Source organism: Melanaphis sacchari, unplaced genomic scaffold (genome assembly GCF_002803265.2).
Source record: "Melanaphis sacchari strain LSU unplaced genomic scaffold, SCAv2.0 Contig24_pilon_pilon, whole genome shotgun sequence".
NCBI classification, from domain to species: Eukaryota; Metazoa; Arthropoda; class Insecta; order Hemiptera; family Aphididae; genus Melanaphis; species Melanaphis sacchari.
The window spans coordinates 892,689-918,212 of NW_020271125.1; the positions used below are offsets into that span (position 1 = coordinate 892,689).

At 22.0% G+C, this 25,524-nt stretch overlaps 1 protein-coding gene across 2 annotated transcripts; it reads right to left on the reverse strand.

Annotated features, from left to right (window-relative positions):
• Window positions 1-5,135: 5,135 nt before the first annotated feature.
• LOC112595056 (proton-coupled amino acid transporter 2-like) lies at window positions 5,136-25,183 on the reverse strand. 2 transcript variants are annotated; one of them, XM_025340138.1, is made up of 9 exons: window positions 24,908-25,183; window positions 15,843-15,993; window positions 15,577-15,704; window positions 15,431-15,515; window positions 13,623-13,895; window positions 12,047-12,225; window positions 11,635-11,807; window positions 8,603-8,874; window positions 5,136-5,371 (listed from the first exon to the last, which is right to left on the reverse strand). In XM_025340138.1, the coding sequence occupies exons 1-8, from the start codon at window positions 25,024-25,026 to the stop codon at window positions 8,621-8,623; spliced, it is 1,362 nt and encodes a 453-aa protein (XP_025195923.1). In that variant the 5' UTR covers window positions 25,027-25,183; the 3' UTR covers window positions 5,136-5,371; window positions 8,603-8,620. The 2 variants fall into 2 exon arrangements, with proteins under 2 accessions (XP_025195923.1, XP_025195924.1); XM_025340139.1 differs by lacking the exon at window positions 5,136-5,371 and adding an exon at window positions 8,268-8,475 and having other exon boundaries at window positions 24,908-25,026.
• Between the last annotated feature and the right edge of the window lie 341 nt (window positions 25,184-25,524).

Below are 25,524 nucleotides of genomic sequence, written 5' to 3' on the forward strand. Positions count from 1 at the left end.
TCTGCGAATGTACCCAAGATATCTGAAATAATAAATAAAAAGTTTTCTTCATTTTAAAATATATTTATATAATATGTGTTAGGGGCAAAGTATAGATAGTGCAATTTCATATGTTTTTATATAATTTTTGGACTTTGAGATTTTTTAGATTATTCGTAGGTATCAGTGACAGATTGACACAACTGACAACTCTTATTGAGAGTGTAGTCAATATTAAAATATCTGATTACCCACCAACATTTTAAACACCTGCACCACTGTTATAGTTAAAGATCAACAAATTTCTATTTACCAACTTATATGGAAATAAAATATACATATAAAGTCGTTTAAGCCATCATTAATACGTATAATATTATATCGTAATCGTTGTATATATATTATATAGTTTATTTATGTATGTAAATATGTAATTTGAGATTCGATATTTAAATTATTAATTAACTATAGATAACAACATAGACAAAAATGAAAAAAATCTTAGAGATGCGTTCATTAGAAGTTAAAAAAGGATAAACTCAAATCAGGAGATGACACAAAAAAAAAAATAATATTTTTATCACGAACAAATGAGATTCTTGATAAACACAGTTACTTCGAAAACAACTTCAAGTTTTATTAATTTAGATATCATTGAAGTTGATATGCTCGAAACTGAAATCCAATCTTCAGAAATTGAAGCTGAACCACGTTCTATAGGTACGTCACAAGGTATCAAACAAACAAAAAGAAACAAATTAAAAAAAAAAAATGTACACAATATTTAGATACACAAACCCTAAAAGAAATTTTTATGAAAATAACAACATTTTTTTTTAATTCTCTGTTATCCATTATACGAAAATTTAATGACGACAAAACACTTATATTTAGAACTGCAGAAGTACCTACTTAAAATTGCACGAATAATAAAGCAAAATCAAATTTCATTGGAAACACTTCAGCTACCAAAGTACTACACAAAGCGTTAGTACTTACCACACATCATTCACAATATTTATATAAAACACAACCTTTGTACAGAATATACCCAAATAATAATCAATACTCACAAAGTCCAAGTTTACATAAACATTACAACATATGAATTTTCAACACAACACATCTGCACAAAGGTCGTCTAACTATCCAATACGTTTAACTTGTCAAACTGACAATTTAAATTGGTTGTCATCAACCAATAGTGTCCAATCTGCAGAATGAAACAACTCAAATAACACAATATTTTAGTATCACATAATATCTTATATCTACTCAACATTCGAGTGTTGTTTCCCTTTTATCTTCAAACTACTCAAACATCGAATCTCCTGAAGATACGTAGCCTCATTCACGTTTCTAGTCACAGTTTCCCTTCATGAAAGAGTTTCTCATATATAGCTATTTATTCTTAATAATTACATATCGTCTTAATTTAAGAAAAAATTCATGAAATATTGAATTACAGAAAGTTTACATGTTTTTTTTTTGTTGTTTACTTATAAGTTTTGTTTTTCAGTTTGGATATAAGTATACATATTAACAAATATTAAATTTTATTGTTTAACTTTATTTTTACTTGTTTTCATTTATTAATAAAATGGTAAATTTTTTTGTTAAAAAGTGATTAAAAATATTATATTAAGGTACCTTAAAGTGACTGCCAATTTGTCAGCGGGAGTGATAGATTTTCGCATACTTGTGTCCATTTTTGTCAATTTTTGTCCAACGAATGTTGAAATTAGTTCATTAAATGCAGAAACTGTCATACAGAAATAATTTAAAAATGTTCTTAGATCTCTCCTGAGACTGAAAATTCATTGTAAATGCACCTTCAGATAAACGATTACTTAGTGAGGGATGAACCCAAAATTTTCGATTTTTCTGTTTATTTTCTTTTTTTTTAAAAAAACTCACATATTATAATATATTAAAGAATGACAATGTTATCCATTGTAATTTGTACCTAGTATATATTTAGAGATATATTAAATGAAAAAATAAAAAAAAGACTGTAGTATCACAAACAATGTATTTTCAGACGTGTGTCTTGTGCAAATGCGTAGAATTACAAATATCAAAATTACATAGTATCGTCCGATAAATATCGGTCATATGTCCTGCCAACTATAGTATCTAGTATCGTACGTTAATATTTTCGTACGATAAAATATCGCTCATGTGTAACAGCTCTTAATGGCGAAAAGTTTTAATTCTAGGTAGGTATCTATTAATACTTTTTGAATTATCGTAAATTTACTAAAATTGTTTTCTTCGTTATTTAAATTACTAGTTATATGATATATAAAAGTAATCAATTAAAATGTCTTGCTTTCTTTTATTTTTATAAGGACTCTATTTCCAAATTTCCAGGGGAATTCGGAGGTCTTTGTGTCGGATGCTTATCATTTAGTGTAATACCGTGGATACTGTACATCGCTTTCTTTAAAACTTGTTTTCTACCATGCTTTGGTACCATACTGAGACCCATTTTATTAAAATTCCATCCGTATTTATAGTTTTGTGTAGGACACACTCTATACTTTTCGTCTGGTGAAAATGTATTTCTCGTTTTTAAATAACGATATCGACCTTCTTCGTTACTGCTTATACCTGCATAATATATGTATATGAATATCTTTTATTAGGTAAGTAGGTAGGTATCTATAAAATATTATACTTCAAAATTGTATATAATAATAAAATATGTAAAGTAATAAATAATCATTATAAACAACAGGGTTTCTCCGATACGTTTTTAGTTTCTTTTAAAAATTATTTTAACTGGATCTCTCTTGTTGTTGCCCCAACGTTTTCAATTAAGCTGATGTATAATACTCATTTTATCCGTTAAACTATAAATACTATAGATAAGTGACAAGTAGATTCGAATTTATCGAAACCCAATATCCGAATAAGATAGTTCAGTTGTCTCAGAATTCTTAAATCCTTTTTGTATTGTAAAAATTGCAGATATCTATGTCTTTTGGTGTTTTTTTTTTTTGAAGTTAATTTAATTATGTAGTTAATTATTATTAATGAGTAAGGTATATAATACATACATATTTTTTAACTTTTAAGGGTAAGTAATAAATTACTTTAAGTCAAGTCAGATACTATCTAAATAGACATTTTATAATTATAAGTTAAGCGTAAGAAGCAAATTTGTAAAAATGTTCTTAATACCATTTTTATAAGTACAAAATACGTTTCATAGTTTCATGAATTGAAATAAAATACGTATTTTAAATTTTTATAAAATTTTAGCTTTAATTTAACCATTATATGTATTTTGAAACATTTATCAACAAAATAACTTATTTAAATGCCTGTATATCTATGCATAAATACATACTCGTATATTATTTTTATTTTATCAAATTTCAAACTATTTGTATTCAACTATATTTTTATTTAAATCTATTTTATTATATTTAAAGGAATAGATAAATTTTATTATTTTAATGTTGACACATATAAAATAACTATATTAGCTATAAAGTATATTGTATTCCACGAGAAAGCTTTTTTCAGAAATAAGTAATTCTTTATAACTTTTTATAAATATAAAAAATGTATATTCTTAAACAATAGATGTACGACGATTCTTATAAATATTAAATATGCATGTTTCTAACTTTTTCAGTTTATACTTTATTGGGTCATATAAATCCGCTTTCTATAGAAATAAAGACTTATAATTAATCATAGTTATAATTATATATTGTTAATATTTTATAAGTCAAAATAATATCACAACCATATAATAAAAATAGAACCATTAAATAAAAATAAACATGGTAATTAATAAGTCATTTTTTATACTTGAAATGATTAAAAATTTATTAAAATCACAATTATTCACCTACTAGATTATGTGACATGTGTCTACCACTTGGGCGTATTTACTCAAAGTGTGGTCTGTTTATACGAATAAGTATAAATAAGTTAATTTGTAAATTAATTTACACAATTTACATATAGTAAACAGTAATTATTTACGTAGTCGATTCACAATTTCACAAAAATAAAATTATATAGGTATTATTTACATATTAATATTGAATTCTAACTGTAATAGGACACTGCTATAGTAATAGATATTTTAATTAAAATAAAACCACATTTTTTTTTATAAATAAAATGATTATCGCTCATGCGGGTAAAAATAATTTCACTTGCACGATCAGACCACCTATCTACTTATCAATGTTTAAGTCAAAATGATTACACTCATGACCACCACTAAGATTAACAATAATGGCTTGTCCTATAAAAAATATTCGGTAAAAATATATAGGTATACGTAAAAAGGTAACGGTAATATATCGTGGTATATGTAAATTTATATTTTATACCGTTATACAATTGATGTTGGATATTGGTTGGTACAGGGTACATGTACGAAATTTCTTTTTCAAAAGGTTCTGATGTGTTTTCGTCTAGTTTTTTAAACGCTTTCTTGTCCATTTCTTTTTTGTACTCTTCTATCTTGCTATTAATGTCTTTGATTAGGGTTCTCACTTCTCGTATTTCATCGATAAGTTTGGTCGATTGGATTGAAATGGTTGGTTTTGGTTTATCTGAATTTTCAATTGCTTCTTCATAGTTCTTTATGAACCAATTCATCTGCAATAGTTTGATTTTTTTTTCTACTTCTTGCATATGCATTTGGTGTCTTAATTCGGTCATCGCCATTTTCAATTAGGTATGATCAAAGGAATACTAAATAGGAAACGGAGATAAATGAACAGTCCTGAATCAATAGGTGTAAGCAAGTATATGAATATGTATATAGTCTTAGAGTTTATTAATTAGTGTAAATTAAAAATTATTTAAATTAAAAGTACATAGCTATATTTCATGTGTATTAATAATGTGTGAAAACATAAAATCTAATAAACATTAAACATAATATAATATATTGGTTGGTTACCGAATTATATTGTAAATTTAAAATATACAATATGTTATTTTACACCAAAAACTTATTTATTTCAGTATAATGTATTTAAGAAATAAATAATACTTTATTAAAGTTCATATATAATTATATATATATATAATTTATTATATACACAATATACAATATATGCATACTTATACAGCAATTTTAATACAATACAATATGTATATATTATATTAATAATATGGATGTAATACATATAGATGTAGGTAATTTATAAAAGTTAAATTAGTCTTTAAATTGGTGTATTAATTATTAAGACTGCCAACTGAATAAAAACGAACTGTTTTAATATAATCCATTTTATAAGGTTTAGGTACTTTTTAATACCATTGCATGAACCAATTCTCGGTTGTTTCTAGTGTGTTCAAAGTCAACGGTTCAATTAAACTACTGGTCTAGTGGTTGTTTGTTTTTATCACTCCCCTAAAAAAATATTTAATATTTTCACTCAAAAATGGGGTAAACAATAATAGTAATTTATTTAATACTTAAAATAATAAGTAGCTAATAATGAAATTCAATTTATATACGTATTTACTTTTTCTATAGTTAAAAGCCTTCAACAGTTAACAGATAGTTTATTAATACGAATTTTATTTTATTTTATTAGTTTTTATTAATAATATCAAAAATAGAACCTATGTAAAAATGTAATTAAATTTGAAAAGAACATGTCGTTATTCGATATATACTAATATCAAAGTTTCAAATAAAATAATCAGCAAAAATAAATAAATATTACGAAATTTTGTAGGTAATACGATGTTGGTAATGTACCTATAATAATATATAAATATAATCTATTGTGTTTTGCAATCCCACATAATTTCTCCACGATGCCTATGTATTTAAAATGTTGATAGAATTGATATAGGATTAATACACATACAACTCACAGATCAATTTACTAAATTAACTAAATTAATGGAACCAGTTTAATATTACTACATCATAAATCACAATTCACAAGTATACTATATTATAATATAATTTATATAAATATGCACTAAAATAGATTTTATCATATTATAACTATTGTTAGGTACTATAGGTATCAATGCATAATTAAGCTTTTGGTTCTTAAGACAATTACAGAATACATTTTAAATTCAAGGACCCATGAAATATATTCATAGACATGCCAAATTACATATATGTTGTATAATATATGTAGTTATGTTAAAAATATAAATAAATATTATTAAGACTAACAATCAAATTAACTAACAATACTAAACGGAACTTAAAATATAAATCTCAACTTAATACTCATTGTACTAGTTTGGATTAATAAAGAAATGGCGTTAAGATAGCCATCACTTCCATGAAAATTTGTTTGCTATACACACATAAAAAATAAATTTCAAAAATAAAATAAAGAATATTTTTATCACGGGCAATTATTAGGTACGTAAATTATAAATTCGTTATACATTAATATTTGCTAACAATATGATAAGATTTTGAATTATAAAATATGAAAGCTACAAACAAAGGTTTATACTTTTTATCATGACAAGTTATCTGTTGTTTTTGGTTTTTAAATAAATGTATAATGAAATATTTTAAACGCATAGCTTTGAATTTAACTAGCGTTTTTTTTTACTGCATAATAAGGACTTAAGACCTATTACACTTATTTTCGAACAATTTAAAATTTTTAACCTTTTTTACGCGTATGAAAATAGCAAAATAATATTATTTTGAGTTGCAATGTCCTTTTTTTACCATACATTTGAATTAAATAATTCTTTCAAATAATTGACTTTTAAAACTTTTTATCTTAGAAATTAACTGATTTAAATTTTTAATAAATCATATTCAATCAAAAGAGAATTTATAAAATATTAAGTAAAAATAATTTGTTAAATATATAACTAAATCAAAACATTAAATTATTCTAATTTAACTAATTTTAAAGATAGAAAAGACGTAACAAGTTAAAGTTTTCTAAACAAAATAATGTAATTCAAATTAAATCTGAAAAAGGAGAAAGTACTATTCAAAAAAAAATGTTGTTTTACTGCACATACGTGAAAAAGAAGATAAAAATTAGTCCTTTAAATTAATTCAAGGTCATGCGTTTAAAGTATTTCGCATAATACCTTTATCACTAAACATATTGTATATTATACAAAAATATTAAATATTTATAAAATATTTTAAGGTAACACCGTTCAATTGATAATTTGTGAACAATTAAAATATTATACTTATGTGGAATATTTTATAGATAAAGTTAAAAATTTTTTGGATATTATGTAGTTATTTATAAATAAGTATAAGTAATGTTTATGAAATTTTACAAAATAAAATTATATTAACTCTATAAATTAACACAAACTATGTCTTTAATCTAGCTATATATTTATAGGTATAAAGGTATGATAACTGTATAATACAGACTGTATTATACAGTCAATTTGTGATACAATGAATTTCAAGAAACTGAAAATAAAGTTTGTTGTATCGAGAATTCGTTATATTATAGGTATTCTTATTACGAGTGTATCGCGATATTTTTAATAAAACAACAGTTTCGCTTGTTATATATAGCTTTGTTAAATAACAAATAAATTGTATTATATTCTAATCGAAATAATCAAATGATGACTTCAAACTGCATTTTAATAGCTAGCTATAATATTCTATAATATTAATTGATTGGTAAATAAATATAATTTACGTTAGATAAATAGATAATGAATATAATTTCAATTATAAAAGCGAAATTTAGAATATTTTAATCTATATGAAGAAAAGGATAAAAGTATTGCTAAATTGCTTATCAAACATCTGTGCATAGAATATGTATTAAATATTTTGTTCTAAATTTCTAATACAACTTAATAATGATTATTAACTACGCAGTTGTTCAACTAATTTTGTGATACCATAAAATCACTAATGATCAGTTTAAAAACTTGTTTCAAATAAAATATATCATTTAAATAATAAAATCAATAAGTAATTATAATGAACAAAAATATTCTTCATAAAATAATAAAAAAAAGTCATTAGAATAATAAATTAACATAAAAAGTTATGAATATTAATAATCTAAATTCAAGTTCAATTCATACGTGTAATATTTTTGTAATTATGCATATTATAAATGTTTAATATGAATTAGTAAACAGTTATGAAAAAATGTCTTGATAATATAAAATTTAAAAATGAAAACTTAAAATTGGATTTAATTGCATCACAATATATAATATGACATAAGTGTAACAAAAAATATATAAAAAGTTGTATAATAAAATTATATAATTCCAATAAATATAATTGTATTATTTAAATTCAAGTTATTAGGTCAGTCACTTAGTTATTAATTAATATATATATTTAGTAAATTTATTTAACATACATCATATTCAATTGGATAAAATAAGGGTAACATAAAAACGTTAATACTGAATAATAGCTCTATATGAGATGTATTGTTCTCACTTAATATTATAGTTTTATTTGTGACGTTCTTTATTCACTAATCCTCTTACTTTCGCATAATTTATTTCATTTTTCTAAACGAAAGAATTACTATTAGAAATAATTGATTATTAACTAAAGAAAAAATAAAATACGCTGATATAATAGTATACAGGGTGTTCTGATAAAATAATAGTAATGTAGAACGAAATTTCAACCAACCAATCATTCAAATCAGATTTAGCCATTGCTTTGGTTTTGAGAGAACGCCTCATAAATAGCAGTTGTATTGGCATAAATTCCGGTGACTGAACCGATCACTGCCGTAAGTAAGGTTAGCATATCTAAAAATGAACTGAAAAATGAACCTTTGTCTTTTGTCCGGAACGCCAAATTAGATAATGCTGGAAAAATCATCGTGAGCGCAACACAAGTTACAGAACCCACTAACGACATGAATAGGTCCAAATGTGGAACTGTACTAGCTGCCAGGTCTAAAATGTACAAAAAAAAAATTATAATTTTACATTTCTAATGTTATTTAATTTTTTAAATAACATAATAATTATATTACAACAATTAATATTTATTTTTAATAAAAATAAAAAATATGATCAAATCATAATACAGGTTATTATACTTACACATTATATAATTAGTATATTTAATTTTGTATAATAACAAATATTTAAAAAAAAAAAAAAACAAGTAGTCATTTTTTTATATAATTGTACCTCGTCATTGAGTATGTCACTTGAATAAATGTGTAAAAACGAATTCAATGATAAATATGGCCTACGAAAATTTTATAAAGGTATTTAAATTACCATTAAGCAGAGGTTCCTAAAAAAGGGATAACGGTCGCATTAAATTTTATTTATTACATTTTCTTAAGTGTATTGTTATTTTTTTTTTAATTTGTATAAACGGTTATAAAAAAGAAAATTAATTTATTATGAGCCAAAAAAAATTCTTTGCAGTTAAAACAAAAAAAAAAAACTTTTAGAAAATATTGTTCTGAATGTTTGCTAAATAGATTTCACAAAATTGAGATGAAGAACATCCACGACCCAGATGTATATATTTGCAAATGAGAGAATGCGACCGAACAAACTACATCGACGTATAGATACAAATCATTCAGAAATGAAAAATAAACCACTCGAATTTTATGAAAGAAAACTAGAATCTCTAAAAAATCAAAAAATAACATTTTTAATTTTATTGCAAATAACCAAAACGCTTCTTATAAAATAAGCTTACGAATCACTTAAATTGGTAAGTCCCACACAATTGATAAATCTTTAATTTTACCTACAATAAAAGACGCATTCGGGGTCATATTTTCATTTTTGATGAAAAAAGTTTAAAAAAAGTTAAAAAGTAATCGCTTTCAAATAATACAGTTTCACATAGAATCGACAAAATTTCTCAATTGGTAGAAAATAAATTGATCGTAAGAGTTAATTTGAATAAATGGTTCTCATTACAACTAAATTAATCCATAGATATCCAGTTGATCGTTTTCGTACGTTACGTATGAATGAATAAATCTTACAAGGATTGTCTGTGCTGTGGTGAACTGATTTTTCGAGATACAAGTGATGAAAATGTATTTTCCTTAATGTTTGTATAACGGTGCAAGGAAGTTTTATTACTATTATTCGTGAAATTAATCCTAATGTGCAATAGAACACTGCAGTATCCATAAAGAAGTATTATTATCGAAGTTCTTATCGGATGATTTCAGAAGTGTATAAAAATGTTGGTTAAAATAGTGAATTTCATAAAAGCAAGTACCGTTTATTTAAATAGATTTTCGAAGGAATGGATAATATTCACAAATTATTTTTTCTTCACACTGAAGTACGTTGGCTATTGAAGGGAAAAATGCTTACAAAATTTATTAAACTTTGCAAAAAAGTCACGTATTATTTAGAAGAGAAACGGTTACGTAAAATTTTTACACGATAAGAAATTTATTTTAAAACTTACGTATCTACTTAAATTGAAAAAATTAATAATTTTTTTCTACAGGGGACATATCCAACTGTTTTCAGTGAAGCTTTAAAGATTTTAACCCATTAATTTCATTAAATAATTGTGAAATGAGATTGAGGCATGGTTGCTATCAATAACAAATCACGAAGCGAATTCATATCATCAAATTTACTGCGGCTCTAGCTAACAAATATTGATGTGAATATAAATGCAGTGATGAAAAATTTTAAGCAATTACATTCTTCACTTTAAAATTATCTGTATACCATTGTTACTAACTAAATATGAAATAAATAATTATAAAATTTTCTTGATATTAATTAAAAAATAAAATTTACTGTTCTTTAATGTGTATTTTTTTAAATTTTTTATCGTAAACAACCGATTTACAAAATAGCAAAAAATAAAAAGGTTATTGATATTATTGTAGGTCACAAAAATTTAAAAGTTTCCAAAATGGGTTGTACCATATAAAGTTTGGGAACCTCTGCCATAAAGAATTTAATTTTATGTAAGTCGTATGATATGTTAATCTAATTTTTGGTGAAAATGTAAATTTTGAGGTTATAGATTACTGTATTGCTATATTGTGGCATAAGCTATAACTTATAACCTAATAATTCTTTTGAACCAAATTCAAGATATTATAGATAAAGCATATAAAGTTTAGATAATATAGCTAATAGTTAGAAGTGTAATAAGTATTAACTAATATTTATTTATCTATATAGATTGGTTACCGGTTGGTTTATTCGTTATTTTATAATAGTAATTAATAACACTAAATAAGTCGCCTGCAGTTGGTGATATTTATTACGAAATACGTTTATTTAGTATAGAGTATCCCCTTAATGATAAGTGATCTAAATTACATATTTTTTAATAATCAAAAGGTTGTGTAAAAAAGTCATATCTATTTCAAAAACGATTCAATATATGTTTAACATCATTTTTATGAAATTAATTTAGCTTTTAAATGTAATTAAAAGTGTAAATTATGTGAGATAGGCGTGAAATTTAATACTTTAGAAACATAAAAAAGTATACAATTTGACATACTATATTTTAATAAAAATAATATTTATTCAATTTTAAAAGTTAAAAAGTTTAAATTTCTCAAAATAATAATAATATTACGATTTACAAATATATTATAATACACGCCATAAGTATACCAAGATTATAATACATTACTATATAAGCATAGTAAATTAATACCGTCTATTACAAATACATTAAATAAGTTTACTTACAAGTAACAAGGCATATGCATATCCGGATGCTATAATCCCATATTGCAGGATGGTTAAACGGGCCGTAACTTTTTTCTAAGTCATTATAAACAATTACAGCTCCAGGGTAAAATTGAAGTGCATATGAACAAGCTATTCCCAATATCATCATAATTATTACAAATTGTGTTAATCTGTTGTTAAAAAAAAAAAAAAAAAAAAAAAAAAAAACAAATAAAATAAAATATTTACAACTATGTACGAGTATAATATGTAACTATAAACTCATATTATTCGTTGAAGTATACATGTTTCAAATGTCCGAGAAAATTGACAATTGACATTTAAATTTAAAATAATCATATGTATTTATAATATATATATATTATACATATTATTATTATTACATTATTTAAGTAATTTATTAACTAACTCATGATCGTGTGGTAAATTCAATGTTAGACTGCTTTTTACGTCTTCTCCCCATTTCGAATAGCCAGTCATACCCAAAGGAACATTTAACATCATTACAGCTACCATACCAAAATTCAAGACTCCAAAATTCGATTTAAATTTCTTATCATCGTCTATCTCCGCAAAAAGAGGTAAAACCTGTATAGATATATAAATTATTAATTTTAGACATAGGTATATTGTATTAAAATATATAAACAAATTTATATTGTTTCATTTTTAAACTATGTACATTGTACATATTGACTAACATAACAATAGGTTAAGCCTAAAATATATTAATATTATTATTTTTATTATTTACTATTTTTAATATATTTATAGAAATATAATTTAATATTTATTCAATAAATTATATTTAAGTTGAATAATATGAAAACATAGAATTTAATTATTTACTCATAATGACTTGTTCATTACAAAAGTGTAAGAGAATTGCCTATCATAAACGCCGTCACATAATGTATATTTTGTATGAAATCATTAAATAATATTAGAATAATGATGCTAAATGCTGATATGTTATATCTGATACGAAAGAGTGAAGCATTAAATAATTTTTTAAATGTCATTGAAATGTACTCATGTTTGACGTTTTCTTTTTTTAATGTAAGTATGAGTATTTAATAAATTTAGTTTATTGCTAGTAACTTATCATGTTGATACTCATCTCCACCAAAACCATTGAATTGACTCGAATAAATCTAATGAGATAGATTTTGGCTTTTCAACTAGATTTAAGGCACAGTTTTGTGACCCAAAACTCGTTTCTCGGAAAGGAAAGCTATAAAATAGAAATTCACCAGCGGTACTATCAATCCGGATTTTACAGTGGATTTAAAAAAATGATGTCCAGCGGAACGTTGAAACCATTTTCTTAACCATATTAAAAATCTGTGTAGATAACATTTGTACATTTGTTGCTCATTTTTCCCAGGGTAAAGAAATACTTAAATCGATTTGCTCATTTACGCCGGATTTGTTCTCACACTAGCTAAACCAAAACCGAATTATGCGTGAACTGAGGTTCACTCAAACTGTAATACACCAAATACCTTACCTTATAAATTATATTGATTTTACACCGGAAAAAATCAAGTAATATAGCTAGTATTTTATACTCAGCCTTCTGTAAATATATTTTTACAAGTATGTAGTTATTTATTAGGTTCGAAAGTAGTGTAAGATATTTTAATTTTAATTTTGATATCCTTAACCTACCTAGCACATGTATATTACTGTGAATGAGTTAAAAAAATAATATATACCAGTAAAAATTTAAACAACAGTATACCTGTAAAAATGATAATTAAATATTATTTTATGTTTATAATTATTTAATTAAAACTAAAGAGAAATACGCATTATAATATCTTTATTCTTTTTTATTATTTATTATTTTTCTCTTTTCTCTTACCATTACGATATCACACATATTAAATTGATGTAAGTACTTAATTATAATTATAAATACGTAATTTTTATAAATAATAATTCAATCATTTTAATAAATGTAATTTAAATTAAATACTTACCAATCCAATTCCTTCAAAACTAAACATGATTATGCCGAACATCGTTGGTAATTCAGACCATTTAGCATATGAATATCTAACATTCTCAGCTGATGGTCCAGAACAGCTATAATACATTATCGTAATAACACCAGTAATCAATGCAAAATTGGCCAAAGTTGATAATGGTGCTATAAATCGCAATTTTCTCAAACTTGCACATACCATTATCAAAGGCATTGTAAATAATAGAACAGTTTGAATATTAATCTCATACGAGTATTGAAATAACAACTGCAAAACAATTAAAAAAAAAATAAAGCAATTTAAGGATAAATAAGATAAAACACTTACAAATAAAGCTAAATAAATAAATATTAAATTCTATTTTAATAAACTCTATATATTATATCAATATAAATAAAAAAAAAAAATAATTTAGCAAATACTATAAAACAATATTATATTTACTTAACGCAACTTTTTTAAAACAAATATTGCTATGTTGTTAAAAATAGATTTATTGTGTTTAGCCTTTCTATTTTTTATATTTTTTATCTCTCTTGGATCAATGATTTTGTTTCACTATTTATTAAATATGTAACACTTAAAATTATATGTACTGAAATAATTAAATAAAAAAAAAAAACTAATAAATGAACGAATTAATTTGATGTAAGATTAGTTATTTGTATCTCTAACTATTAATTAATTTTTGTTATATACGTGTGTATATTATAAATTGTATTTTTTGATCTTAAATAATCTTGTATGTATTTGTAATTTTCTTTACTAGTTAGATCAATTTTTTGAATTTTTTGTTTCAGTATTTTTTTGTGCTTAACTAATGCTTAACCAATTTACATAAATTCTATCATACATAATATATGTTTATTAATTATTAATCAAAATAATTACTATCTCATAAATCATTAACTATAGGTACAAACTTCTCTGTAAATACCCCTCCACAGCCGAGATTAATAATTTTATAAATTTTATCTAAAAATCAAAGTTAGTTATACACATATTATCTTTGAATTTAAATAGTCGTGTATTTTATTATTATAAAGAAAATAAGTTATGTGTATAAAAAATATACTAACTAATCACGTTTCAATTACACGAGTAATGTATTTTAAACAAGAAGATACCAGTAAAATAAATTAAATATTTGATAATTTTACTAGGTATTATTTTTTTAGATTTTGAATTCAAAAACTGTACTAACCTTACTATAGATAATTTTACTAGTCTTATAAGTTATGACCGCTAAGTTTTGTCATTCAAATCGTTTTAATCTTTCAATTAAAAATGGAACACTTAAAATATTACATTTGAAAAATAATAGTATGTATTTATATAATATATTATAACCACGCAAAAAAATAATAATCAAACTATTCATAATAGAAGTTTTTATTGTAAATTGAATTATTTAGTTAAGACTTGAAGATCGAGACCATTCAGATGAATGACACGTCTGAACAATTTTGGTCAATAAGAGCTATAATGATGACCTTATGGTTTATGAATTATTTATGTTAACATTTTTTACTAGGTAGCTATTATGATTTTGTTTTCACTAGAAAATATGATGTTCTATTTTATTTTTAGCGCAAATTAAACGTTTAAAATTATTATATGCTTAGTATATTTTGAAAAAATAAAATATGGTATAATTACATAATTTTTATGTGTATAAACAAGTTATAAGTAGTAGTAAATTTAAATTATATATATATATCCGTATGCTCCAATATAGATATATTAAACTTTAGCTATCTTAAATTATTATAATAAATATATAAAATATTGTTCAAACTTACCTTTTGTAATGAAGTACTAATAAATAGAATATATACACTGCATAAACCAAGCTGTGTGATAAGTATGTTATAAAAAACAATCTTTCTGTATGAAAAAAAGTAAATAAATAATATGTAATGTAAAATATATTAATTTAAATGCTCACCTAATATAATTCGATGTACTTCGAAATATCCATTTATCAGACATTTTGAACGCATTTTCAACTGTATCGCCAAAGGATGGCGCACGCTTAGTTTGCAAACGGTTCTGAACTTTCTTACTTAATGTAGTCTGTGAAAAATTTAAATTATTTTTTAAACATGATGTAATTGTCACTGTTTTGAAAACAAAACTATAAAGATAAATTTAATAAATATAAAATAAATATATATTTTTTGTTTAAATAATGTATTTAATTAAAAAACTTACCAAAACATGCATATTGTAGACACTAATTAACCACACATACAACAAAATACACAATGTAAGGTATAAGCCTCCAAATTTAAAGGCTTCTCCCATAGCTAACATTCCACAACCAATGTTTCCTTTTATAAAGTGCATTAGCGTTACTAAATACCTGAAAAAATGTATATAAATAATAAATTTGATATATTTGAAATATAAACGGTGTTAAAAATTAAATTATATTAGTATTATTCAAAATAATATTATACTTCAAAAATTAAAACTAAATTTTAATTAAAAAACAATCGATGAGATAAATTAGATTAAATTAGATCAAGTTATAATGTTGTCCTAGGACTTAAAAATGTTACAATTTCATAGGTTACTCAATAAATGAAGTTCATGTATTTTTTTAAATATCTCTAAAATTAAGAAAAAATTTGTTGATTATATAAAATATAAAATTTTAAATTTGGTCACTCAATTCAATATAACAGCTACTGAGATAACCTTAATATCTACAAAAAAATACTGAAATTTATTACATAGGTATAAGAATAATTATGATGTTTTGTTTTAATTGGTTGAAATCAAAAAAAATGCCTTGTAAATAAATAGATTATATTGTAAATATTGATAATCCTAAAAAAATATTATATTATAAACAAATTATCTCCAATTCAACGTTATTTAATATTTGTAAGTACCTATCATATAAAACAAATAACACACTTGTTTATTATTTAATCATTCGTTTTAATCAATATATCAAATGAATAGTTGGCATTAATATAGATAGGTACGCAATTTTAATAGATATTAATGAATTTCCATGTTTACTTTTATATAATATTAATTAATTTGGTAACATTTGTTTCTGGAGTTTCAATAATAGTTTTATAGTTTTTCACTATAAAATAACCATTATCTAAAGTTAAACTTTTATTAAGTACATTTTATATCAATGTTATTCAAATAAGCAATTAATAACCTTTATGTTTAAATATTATATAGATAATAAAAGCATCTATCTATTATTTTAAATTATATTTTAGTATAAAAGAGGAACCTATCAACTAACCTTGTAAAACGTTGTAATCTACAAAAACGTTTGAAAAAAATTGTAAATAATAATTATGTAATACTTATCATACCATAATATATTATACCTATTATATCTATTTAATAAATGGCTGTATTATCCAGAACTTAAATCTTGAAAAATGAAAACAATTTGTAATACTATTAAAAGTTTTAAGCCTGGATAATTGTTAATGAAAATTTAAAAAAAAATTTATAAATTATAAATCGTTTGGTATAGACCAATATAAAACAACCAAAACAAGTAAAATATACCACTAATATCACTATGATACTATGATTATTATAAAAAAAGGTTAAAAATATCTATCTTAAAATTATTTTGATTAATTTACTACATTATTTTAATTTAGTATAAAAATATATTATAACTTATAAGTTATCATACACATATTTAATAAGTATAATAATACAACGTATTGATGAAAAATAAATATAGTTTGAATATAATTTCTTTCTTCATTTTTTATTCGATTTTAACTTACAACGTCTGTTTATCAGTGAAAAATTTTCAAATTTATTATATACATATATTTATTATTATTATCAAATGTATCATTTATTAAATAGATTACATTAAAATGGTCAAACGGTTATCACAATTTATAAGAACATTTTTTGTGTATTGAACATTGTATAGGCATCTTTAATTGCTTTACCCTTGTAAATTGTACATGTTACATATACGTTTCTCTTTCTATAGATATAGGTGCATAATATATTAGTTGCCAAAAGACATCTAGCTTATATTTTTATAAAATAATATACAGAGTGATTGTTTTAAAGGGTTTAAATCAAGCTATATTATTTCAAAAAATATTAATTATTTAAGATTTTTGAATTGAAAAAACAACGTTTAAGACATAATTAAATATAAGTGATAAAAAAAACAAGAGTTAAGTTTAAATCAAGAATAATATACAAAAAAGAGTAATGTAAAAAATAAAAATATGAGAAAAAGGATGAAGCAAAAAATAAGAGTAAAAAAAAACACAACAAACATAAAAGTTGACTTCATTGATATATTCTGTAATATAAAATTTTTTAACATTAATAATTATTTAGCATTTAGCAATAGAATTCCAAATAATTCCAAATAAAATGAAACTTAATTAAGTATATTTACAAATATATAATATAAATGTTTAAATTTAATTCTAAAACATATTATATGCACCAACGCATTATGTACTTTAAAATATTTTATTTCATAAAGTATATTACCTAGTTACTTTCATTTTATATATGTTTCGTAAAATGCTATCATATAACTTTTTAATTTTAGTCAAATTAAAAGTATTTAATAAAAATATTATGGACATGTTTTAAATTTCAGTTTGCTAACATTTTCTATTTAAAAAAAAACAATAAGTATAATATACATATTAAACCTTACAAAAAAAATAATACTCATAATATCATATCAGTAAATAACAGGATTAGTGAACCTTTTTGAAAATGTCATTTCGGTATATTTTTTTATACCTGAAATATGAGAAACTTTTGTAAACAGTACAAGTATTCTTGTATTTGCTATCGCTAATAATTGGAGTGCATATTTTTATAGATATCGGGCCATTCAAAAATTTATCTATGTATATATTTTATATACCTGTTTTAAGTTTTACAATCGTATATTTAAAAAATAATATAAGCAAAAATTAAAATCGATAATGATTATCTATTAAATTCATTTTAATATCCAAAACGAAATGTTTATATAGGTAATAATATATAAAATATAATTTAGTGAAATTGAAATAAATAAAATGGATAATTTATATAAAAGCAAATAATATTTTTATAATTTTTAGATAAAATATTCGATTTAAAATTCAAAATTTAACAACAGCATAAACAATATAGATACGTTTTATTAGAAATTAGGACCGTTCCTTAGCCGCACGTCGTATATGCGTTATGGAACGCGTAAATAAACAAATTATGAATCTGAACTGGTAGAAATCCAAATTAAAATTTAAAAAATGTAAAAAAAAATATTTTAAATGTATAATAAAAAAATTTAGGTTAAAAGCTGATTAAAAGACAGAAAAATATTAAAATGATATAGCGCAACATAAAAACCATAAAATTAAGAAATAAATCTATCTATTTTAGATTTTGAGCGGAGAGATAAATATATTGATCTTACACTGTTTTTTAGTGTACTTATGTATACTGCAAATATAACAAACAGACATAAAAATGCTTCGATTTTTAGTTTTTATGGTAGTTTATAATTAAAAATTGGATTTAGTTTTTACTAAAAAATTTTTAAAAAAATTAAGGAAAAATGGGAATTTCACGTAAACCTATATGTTGTATTATTTTTTTTACTAGTAGTTGTTGTACTTCAATTAATATAATAGATACTTGACATTTGCCCTGAATATTTTGTTATCGGTTTTTATATATGTAATAATTTCCAAAATGATTTAACTCTTTTTTACTATTTATAACACTTTTATTTTTTTATTTTTTTTCTTTATAATTGTTAGCTAAGAAATGTATTACTGGAAAAAATGCTTAAAAACTTAATACAAAGTTGAGTTCCTAATAAACTATTAATTAATTAATTAAAAAATATTAAAAACTTATTATTACAATATCTTTTTACAAGCTTTTAAAATTAGAATTTTCAAAAAAAAATTCAAAATCTTGAAAAGTTAACAATTATTTTACATTTAAAATTTCATAAAAAGTTTTCATTTAATATCTAAGATTTGAAAAATTAATAAAATATTATTCAAGTACTTCATATAGGAATTAAAATGTCTATAAAAAATATATAAATATATATATTTTTTATAAGTTTTTGAAATTCAAATTTGTGCAAAATTACACATTTAAATGATGAATAACGATGTTATTTTTTCTTGGTTTTGTAATTCTAAAATATTATTTATGGAGCATAGAGATCTAATACTTTTATGTATATTATATGAATTTAATAATTTATACATCATACGCAATGAAATTTTTACAATGGTAAGTGTATAAGGAGCTAGTAAAAAGTGGTTATTGAATTCGATAATAATAAATTGTATATTACAAATATAGTTATTATTTAAGTTATTTAATTTTGTTCCGAGATTAAAAATGTTTAAAAAAAATACTTATCACAAAAAATTATTTAGTATTAATTCAATATTATTTAAACACGTATAAATACATTGGTTTTTAATGTTTGTGAATAATTAAATTTTTACAATACATTCTTTTTATTTATTTGCATTTTATAAACTCAATCCATTATTACTCGTTTTATAGTTTTTAATATAGAATTCAACGATACGCAATATAACTACTATTTAGGGAGCATCATAACAAAAAAGGTCAGTGGAAAATATTTAATTTGACCGAAATATTCAAAACGCACTTCCAACACAGTGAATTTATTTAAAAATTAACACTTAATGTTAAATAGGTGTACAAATATGTATAATTCAGTTTTATATTTCACATGATTTTGTCAAACCATAGATAGCAATATAAAGAATAATTATTTTACTTTTAGTATTTTAAATTTTTAAAATGATTAAAAAACTTCTTGATATGTAGATAATGATATATTTATGTTCATATCAAATATTCTAGGTATAATTACCATTCATATTATTTGAAAGAAATATAAATTTAGTAAATTAATAAGTTATGCATAGGTATTAAAATTAAAATAAACATAGTTATAGCATCATGTAAAATAGAACTTATAAGCAACTACTGTTGAGACCTTTTATTCAAAATATTAAACGATTTAGAGTGTTTATCTACTATTGATAAAACTATATAGTTTGTAGCAGATATTACTAATATTATATTGTGAGTAATTTATAATGGTATATTGATTTATCTATTAGATGTATTTTGCATAAATTTAAGAAATATATCACGTATGACAAATATTAAAATAAAACAAATACTGAATAGTTACAAAAAACATAATTTAACTGATATTTATAACTATGAGTTAGAGCAATTGATGATAAATAAAATGAACTATTTTATTGAACAAGGTTTTAAAATTATGCAATAATAAAAATATTGGTCGAGATTTTTGGAGTATTTTAGATGTAATAGTAAAATGACTAATAAATATTAAATACATAAAAGTATACCCATTATTTGAAAATGATTTTAGAATATTCTACATATTTTGATGTTTTTACAAAACAACGTTTTTTAAAAAATATATATTTTTACAGTTCTCTAAAATTGTTTGTTTTCACTAGTTTTATTAATAACATATATTTTTTTATTTCAAATTTCGATACTGAGTATATAGATAAATATATTTTATTTTATGTTGACATTTTTAAAACTGTTAAAGTTATATTGAGTTGTGTTTAAAGAACAAAATATTTTACTTAAAAATATAATTTAGAATTAATTAATTAATTAATTTAGAATTGATTACGTACATGTAATGAATTAGATACGAACAGCTGAAAATCTATGTTTATACCATAAAGCCGTTATAAAAAGACAATTATTATTATTATCTCTCTACAAACCAGTGGTTATTTTTTAAAAATCATTGATATAATATAATTTTCTTTTATAAAATTCATACTGGTTTACATTTATCTCTAGAATTAATTATTACAACATATAGGGAACTTGGTTAAATTATGCACTTTTCTAGGAAAATCATTTTTGAAAAAATTTAAATATGATTGAAAATTCAAAAAATGATGCTACTAGGTAATATAGAAAAACTAAAATAACTTGTACCAAATAATACAGTTGAATGTTATTCAGCTTTCATAAAATTCATAAAATTATACTTGCTTGAGCTAATCACAAATTTTACAAAATTGAAATAATTTAATAGTGAACTACTAGGAAATAAAAATATGATTGATAAAATTAAAAATACCTATTAAAACTATGTAATCTTAATATAAAGTAAACATCGAGCAAAAAAAAATTAATTTTAATTTTGATATAAAGTCTACTCTATTAAATAGTTTTGAATATAATAAGCAGTATGTATCAATAATATTATAGTATATATAGGCGTAGAACGTATTTTTTCTTAATACAAACATTTTTAAGTAATAAAAGTTTTATAGTTTTAAAGAACATAATTTTGAAATGTATTTATTTAACAATTTTAGTTAAAATAATAATCTTTTACATCGTGTTAATTTTATTATATCAAAGAAATAACTTTTGTATTTTAATTGTACAAATTATTTTACTTTTTTCGTAAGTGTTAGTACCTACACATATACAATTTTTGTGAGTTTAAATGTAATTACATTTTGTTTAAAATTTTGATGAGCAGAGTGAAGTGATGCCGGAGTAGGAATACTTTAAAATATTCATTAATTATTACTTACTTTACAAACTTTGAATGATTATCACTAATTAGGTGGTTACCTAATTACTCGCTCGAAAATCAATTTTTATAAATCAAAATATTCTGCTTTAAAATATAAGTAGTTAAAAATATATTTTATCGTTCAAAAAATAAAAAAAATTAACTTATAAAAATATAAAACCTTTTAAAAACTAAATTTTTTTCCAAAAATTCGTTTTGTAATAATATTAATAATGTAAAAATTATATTTTCAAAAAAAATTTAAATAATGAATTTAATATTGAATATACTATAAAAGGCATAAATATGCTATAATAATTGAGTACCTAACCTTAATGAAAATGTATATTTTAAATATTATCTGTAAAAATAATTCTAAGTAGACAATAAAATAAGTAATGTTAATTATTTTCTTTATCTGGTATAAAGTATATTTGACAAAATATGAACTATATTTTTATTAAGTAAAGTATAAACGTTTAACTTTAAAATTTTATTCTGGGTATATTGTTTGCAAAATCTTTGATCTACAATATGCAAGATTCAATTTCGTATTCCTGAATTAATATAAAAGAAAGAAGCCATAAATAATGAAATGTTTGATCATTACAACGAGACTATTTTTTTTTTTTTTTAATTTAATTTAAAATACTTGTTAAGTAAAATGGTTAGGATATTATTATATGTATATTTTTTTGCAGTTAGAAAAACATTTTTATTTATAATTATGAATAGGTAATAACAAAACATTTGTATTATTTAACAAAAATTTTATATTTTTCTAAATATTTGTCTTTACATTATAATTGTTTTTAAATGTATGCATCTTACAATACATCAATAAATATTGTTTCTTATGTTTTTTATTTTTAATTATTTAATTGTATACATTTTATAACATTACATTATATATAGATATAACTTAATTGCTAATAAATCTATTTATTTTTTTTTTTTTTTTTTTGTTCAAGTACTCATAATAAAATATAATGAATATAATCTTATATAGATTTTGGTTTAACCTTTTGACTGGTACTTTTTTTAATGAAATTATCAGTATATTTTTCTTTTTAGGTCAAGCTATCAATAGTTATTATATTTAGATTGAACTTCTCAAAAAATTATGGTCACTAACATTATATTCCAATTACCTACTATGTAATATGTGTAGCCGTTTAGGTGCCTACTGTGATTTATCAATGTCCATAATCAAATAAACCAAATATTTTTATAACTTAAAATCTTTAAATATAATCCTAGTTAATTGATTTTAAATTATTAAAACAATATTTTTACTTGTAAAAACACTTTAAATGTACAGATTAATTTATATCTATTTGCATTTATTTATTTATTTTTAGATTATAAAGATTTTCCAATTTTTTTTTTTATATTATTTATATTTATATTTAATAGTTTGGGTATTAATATATTTAGACTAAGTTCTGTTATAGAGGCCAAACAATGAAATACAATAATTTAAATGGCTCAAATTATATTTTTATGTACAGAGAATCTTACACTAACCAACAATATAAATACCTTGTCTTGTTAATATTAATATTTATTAATACATTGTGAAAAAATATTTTAGACTAAGTAACAATTTAATAACATTTACTCATAAGGGGTTCTACAAGCCTTAGCACTTTAAGTGAATTATTTATGATTTCCAAATTCCATTACACAAATTTAGGCTTCGGTTTATGACAGTTGAATCATTTTATTCTAACCTTCATTTTTAATATTTTATATTTTAACTTATTAATATTTTATAACCTACCAAAAATTACTTAAATATCATACGAAAATGCGAAATATATTAAATAAAAATTGTAAAAATCTCCTATGACTTGTATTTTAAGTAATCTTAATCAATTGATAGAAATTTTAAAAATATTTATAACTAATTTGAAAAAATTTTAACAGCACACTAATAATTAATAATTATGTACAGTTAGATTTTATTAAATATTATACAATTTGTATTCTTTTTATAATTTTGATTATTTAATTCTGTGATAGATGCACCTAAAAAAAGATATAACCCCGTCCATTCTATCATCTATATTGATTTTCAGTTATAATTAATTAGCAATTAGTTTGGTATTATATCTATAAGATGCTATGGAATAATATTATATATAAATACAATTAATATTAAAAAATTAAAAACCGTTACTCTAATTATTTAAATTAAAATTCACCGCTTAAAAATTAAAAGTTGATTCATTTAATAAAATAAATAAATTGCAATAACATGTAAATCAAAAGCTATTTATCATGATGATTTATGAATATTAAATTTTAATTTTTCTTTATTCTTTGAATAAATTATAATTAGTTTTAGATTTGATATTTAAAGTTCATTATAATTACAATAATATCTAGGAGAAATTACTTTCTTTTAAATTAAATTCTACTTGTTTGTGTATTTGTTTTTAATAATTTTAAAGTATTTAAATTTTTGCTACCTACTTATAATTATTAATATTTATTCTTGAATGTTGATGTTTTGTTTTATTTTTCTTTTAGAAATTATTTGAAGTAGAATACCATTACTATAAACATTAGTATACTTAACTTTAAACTGTAATTATAGTATAAGTTTCACAAATATTAGCGTGTAAAATTTTATAAAATTAAATTTATTTTTTACCCAGATCTTTTATTTTCTCCTGATGTTGATGGTCTTGAACAGTGATTAACTTCTCCCATTTCTACCATAGTATCACCATTGATTTTATTTTCTTTGTTGTTTGATTTTTCAGTTTCCATAGTTTTAATTTTCACAACGATATAATTTTTAATATATGAATAATAAAAATAATATCAACTAAACAAATCTAGCGAAAACTAGGATGTCAATCGAATATTCGCGTTGATGATCATCACGCGTGCACGAAACGATTACTAAGCTCGTCCCTGTAACAAACGCTGTCTGCTACAATCTATATTACTCTGTACATCACCCTACCTCTTCTTCCCCCACTATATATTTAACCTCCCTTTACGGGTGTAACTAATAAATTGTTATTATAATTTTCACTAGTATGTTTAATTAATGTTTATCGAAGAATAGTTATAAGATCCTTATTAATAAACGGGCATAAGCGTTCTTAAACTTATACATTCACACTTAATATTATACTAGATAAATTAAATTGTACCTATATATTTGTGTATTGGTATGTCAAAATAGATAGTAGTTATGACTTATTAAACATAATTTAAAATTAATGACCATTAAGTTCAATTTTATTTATTATTGCTGTT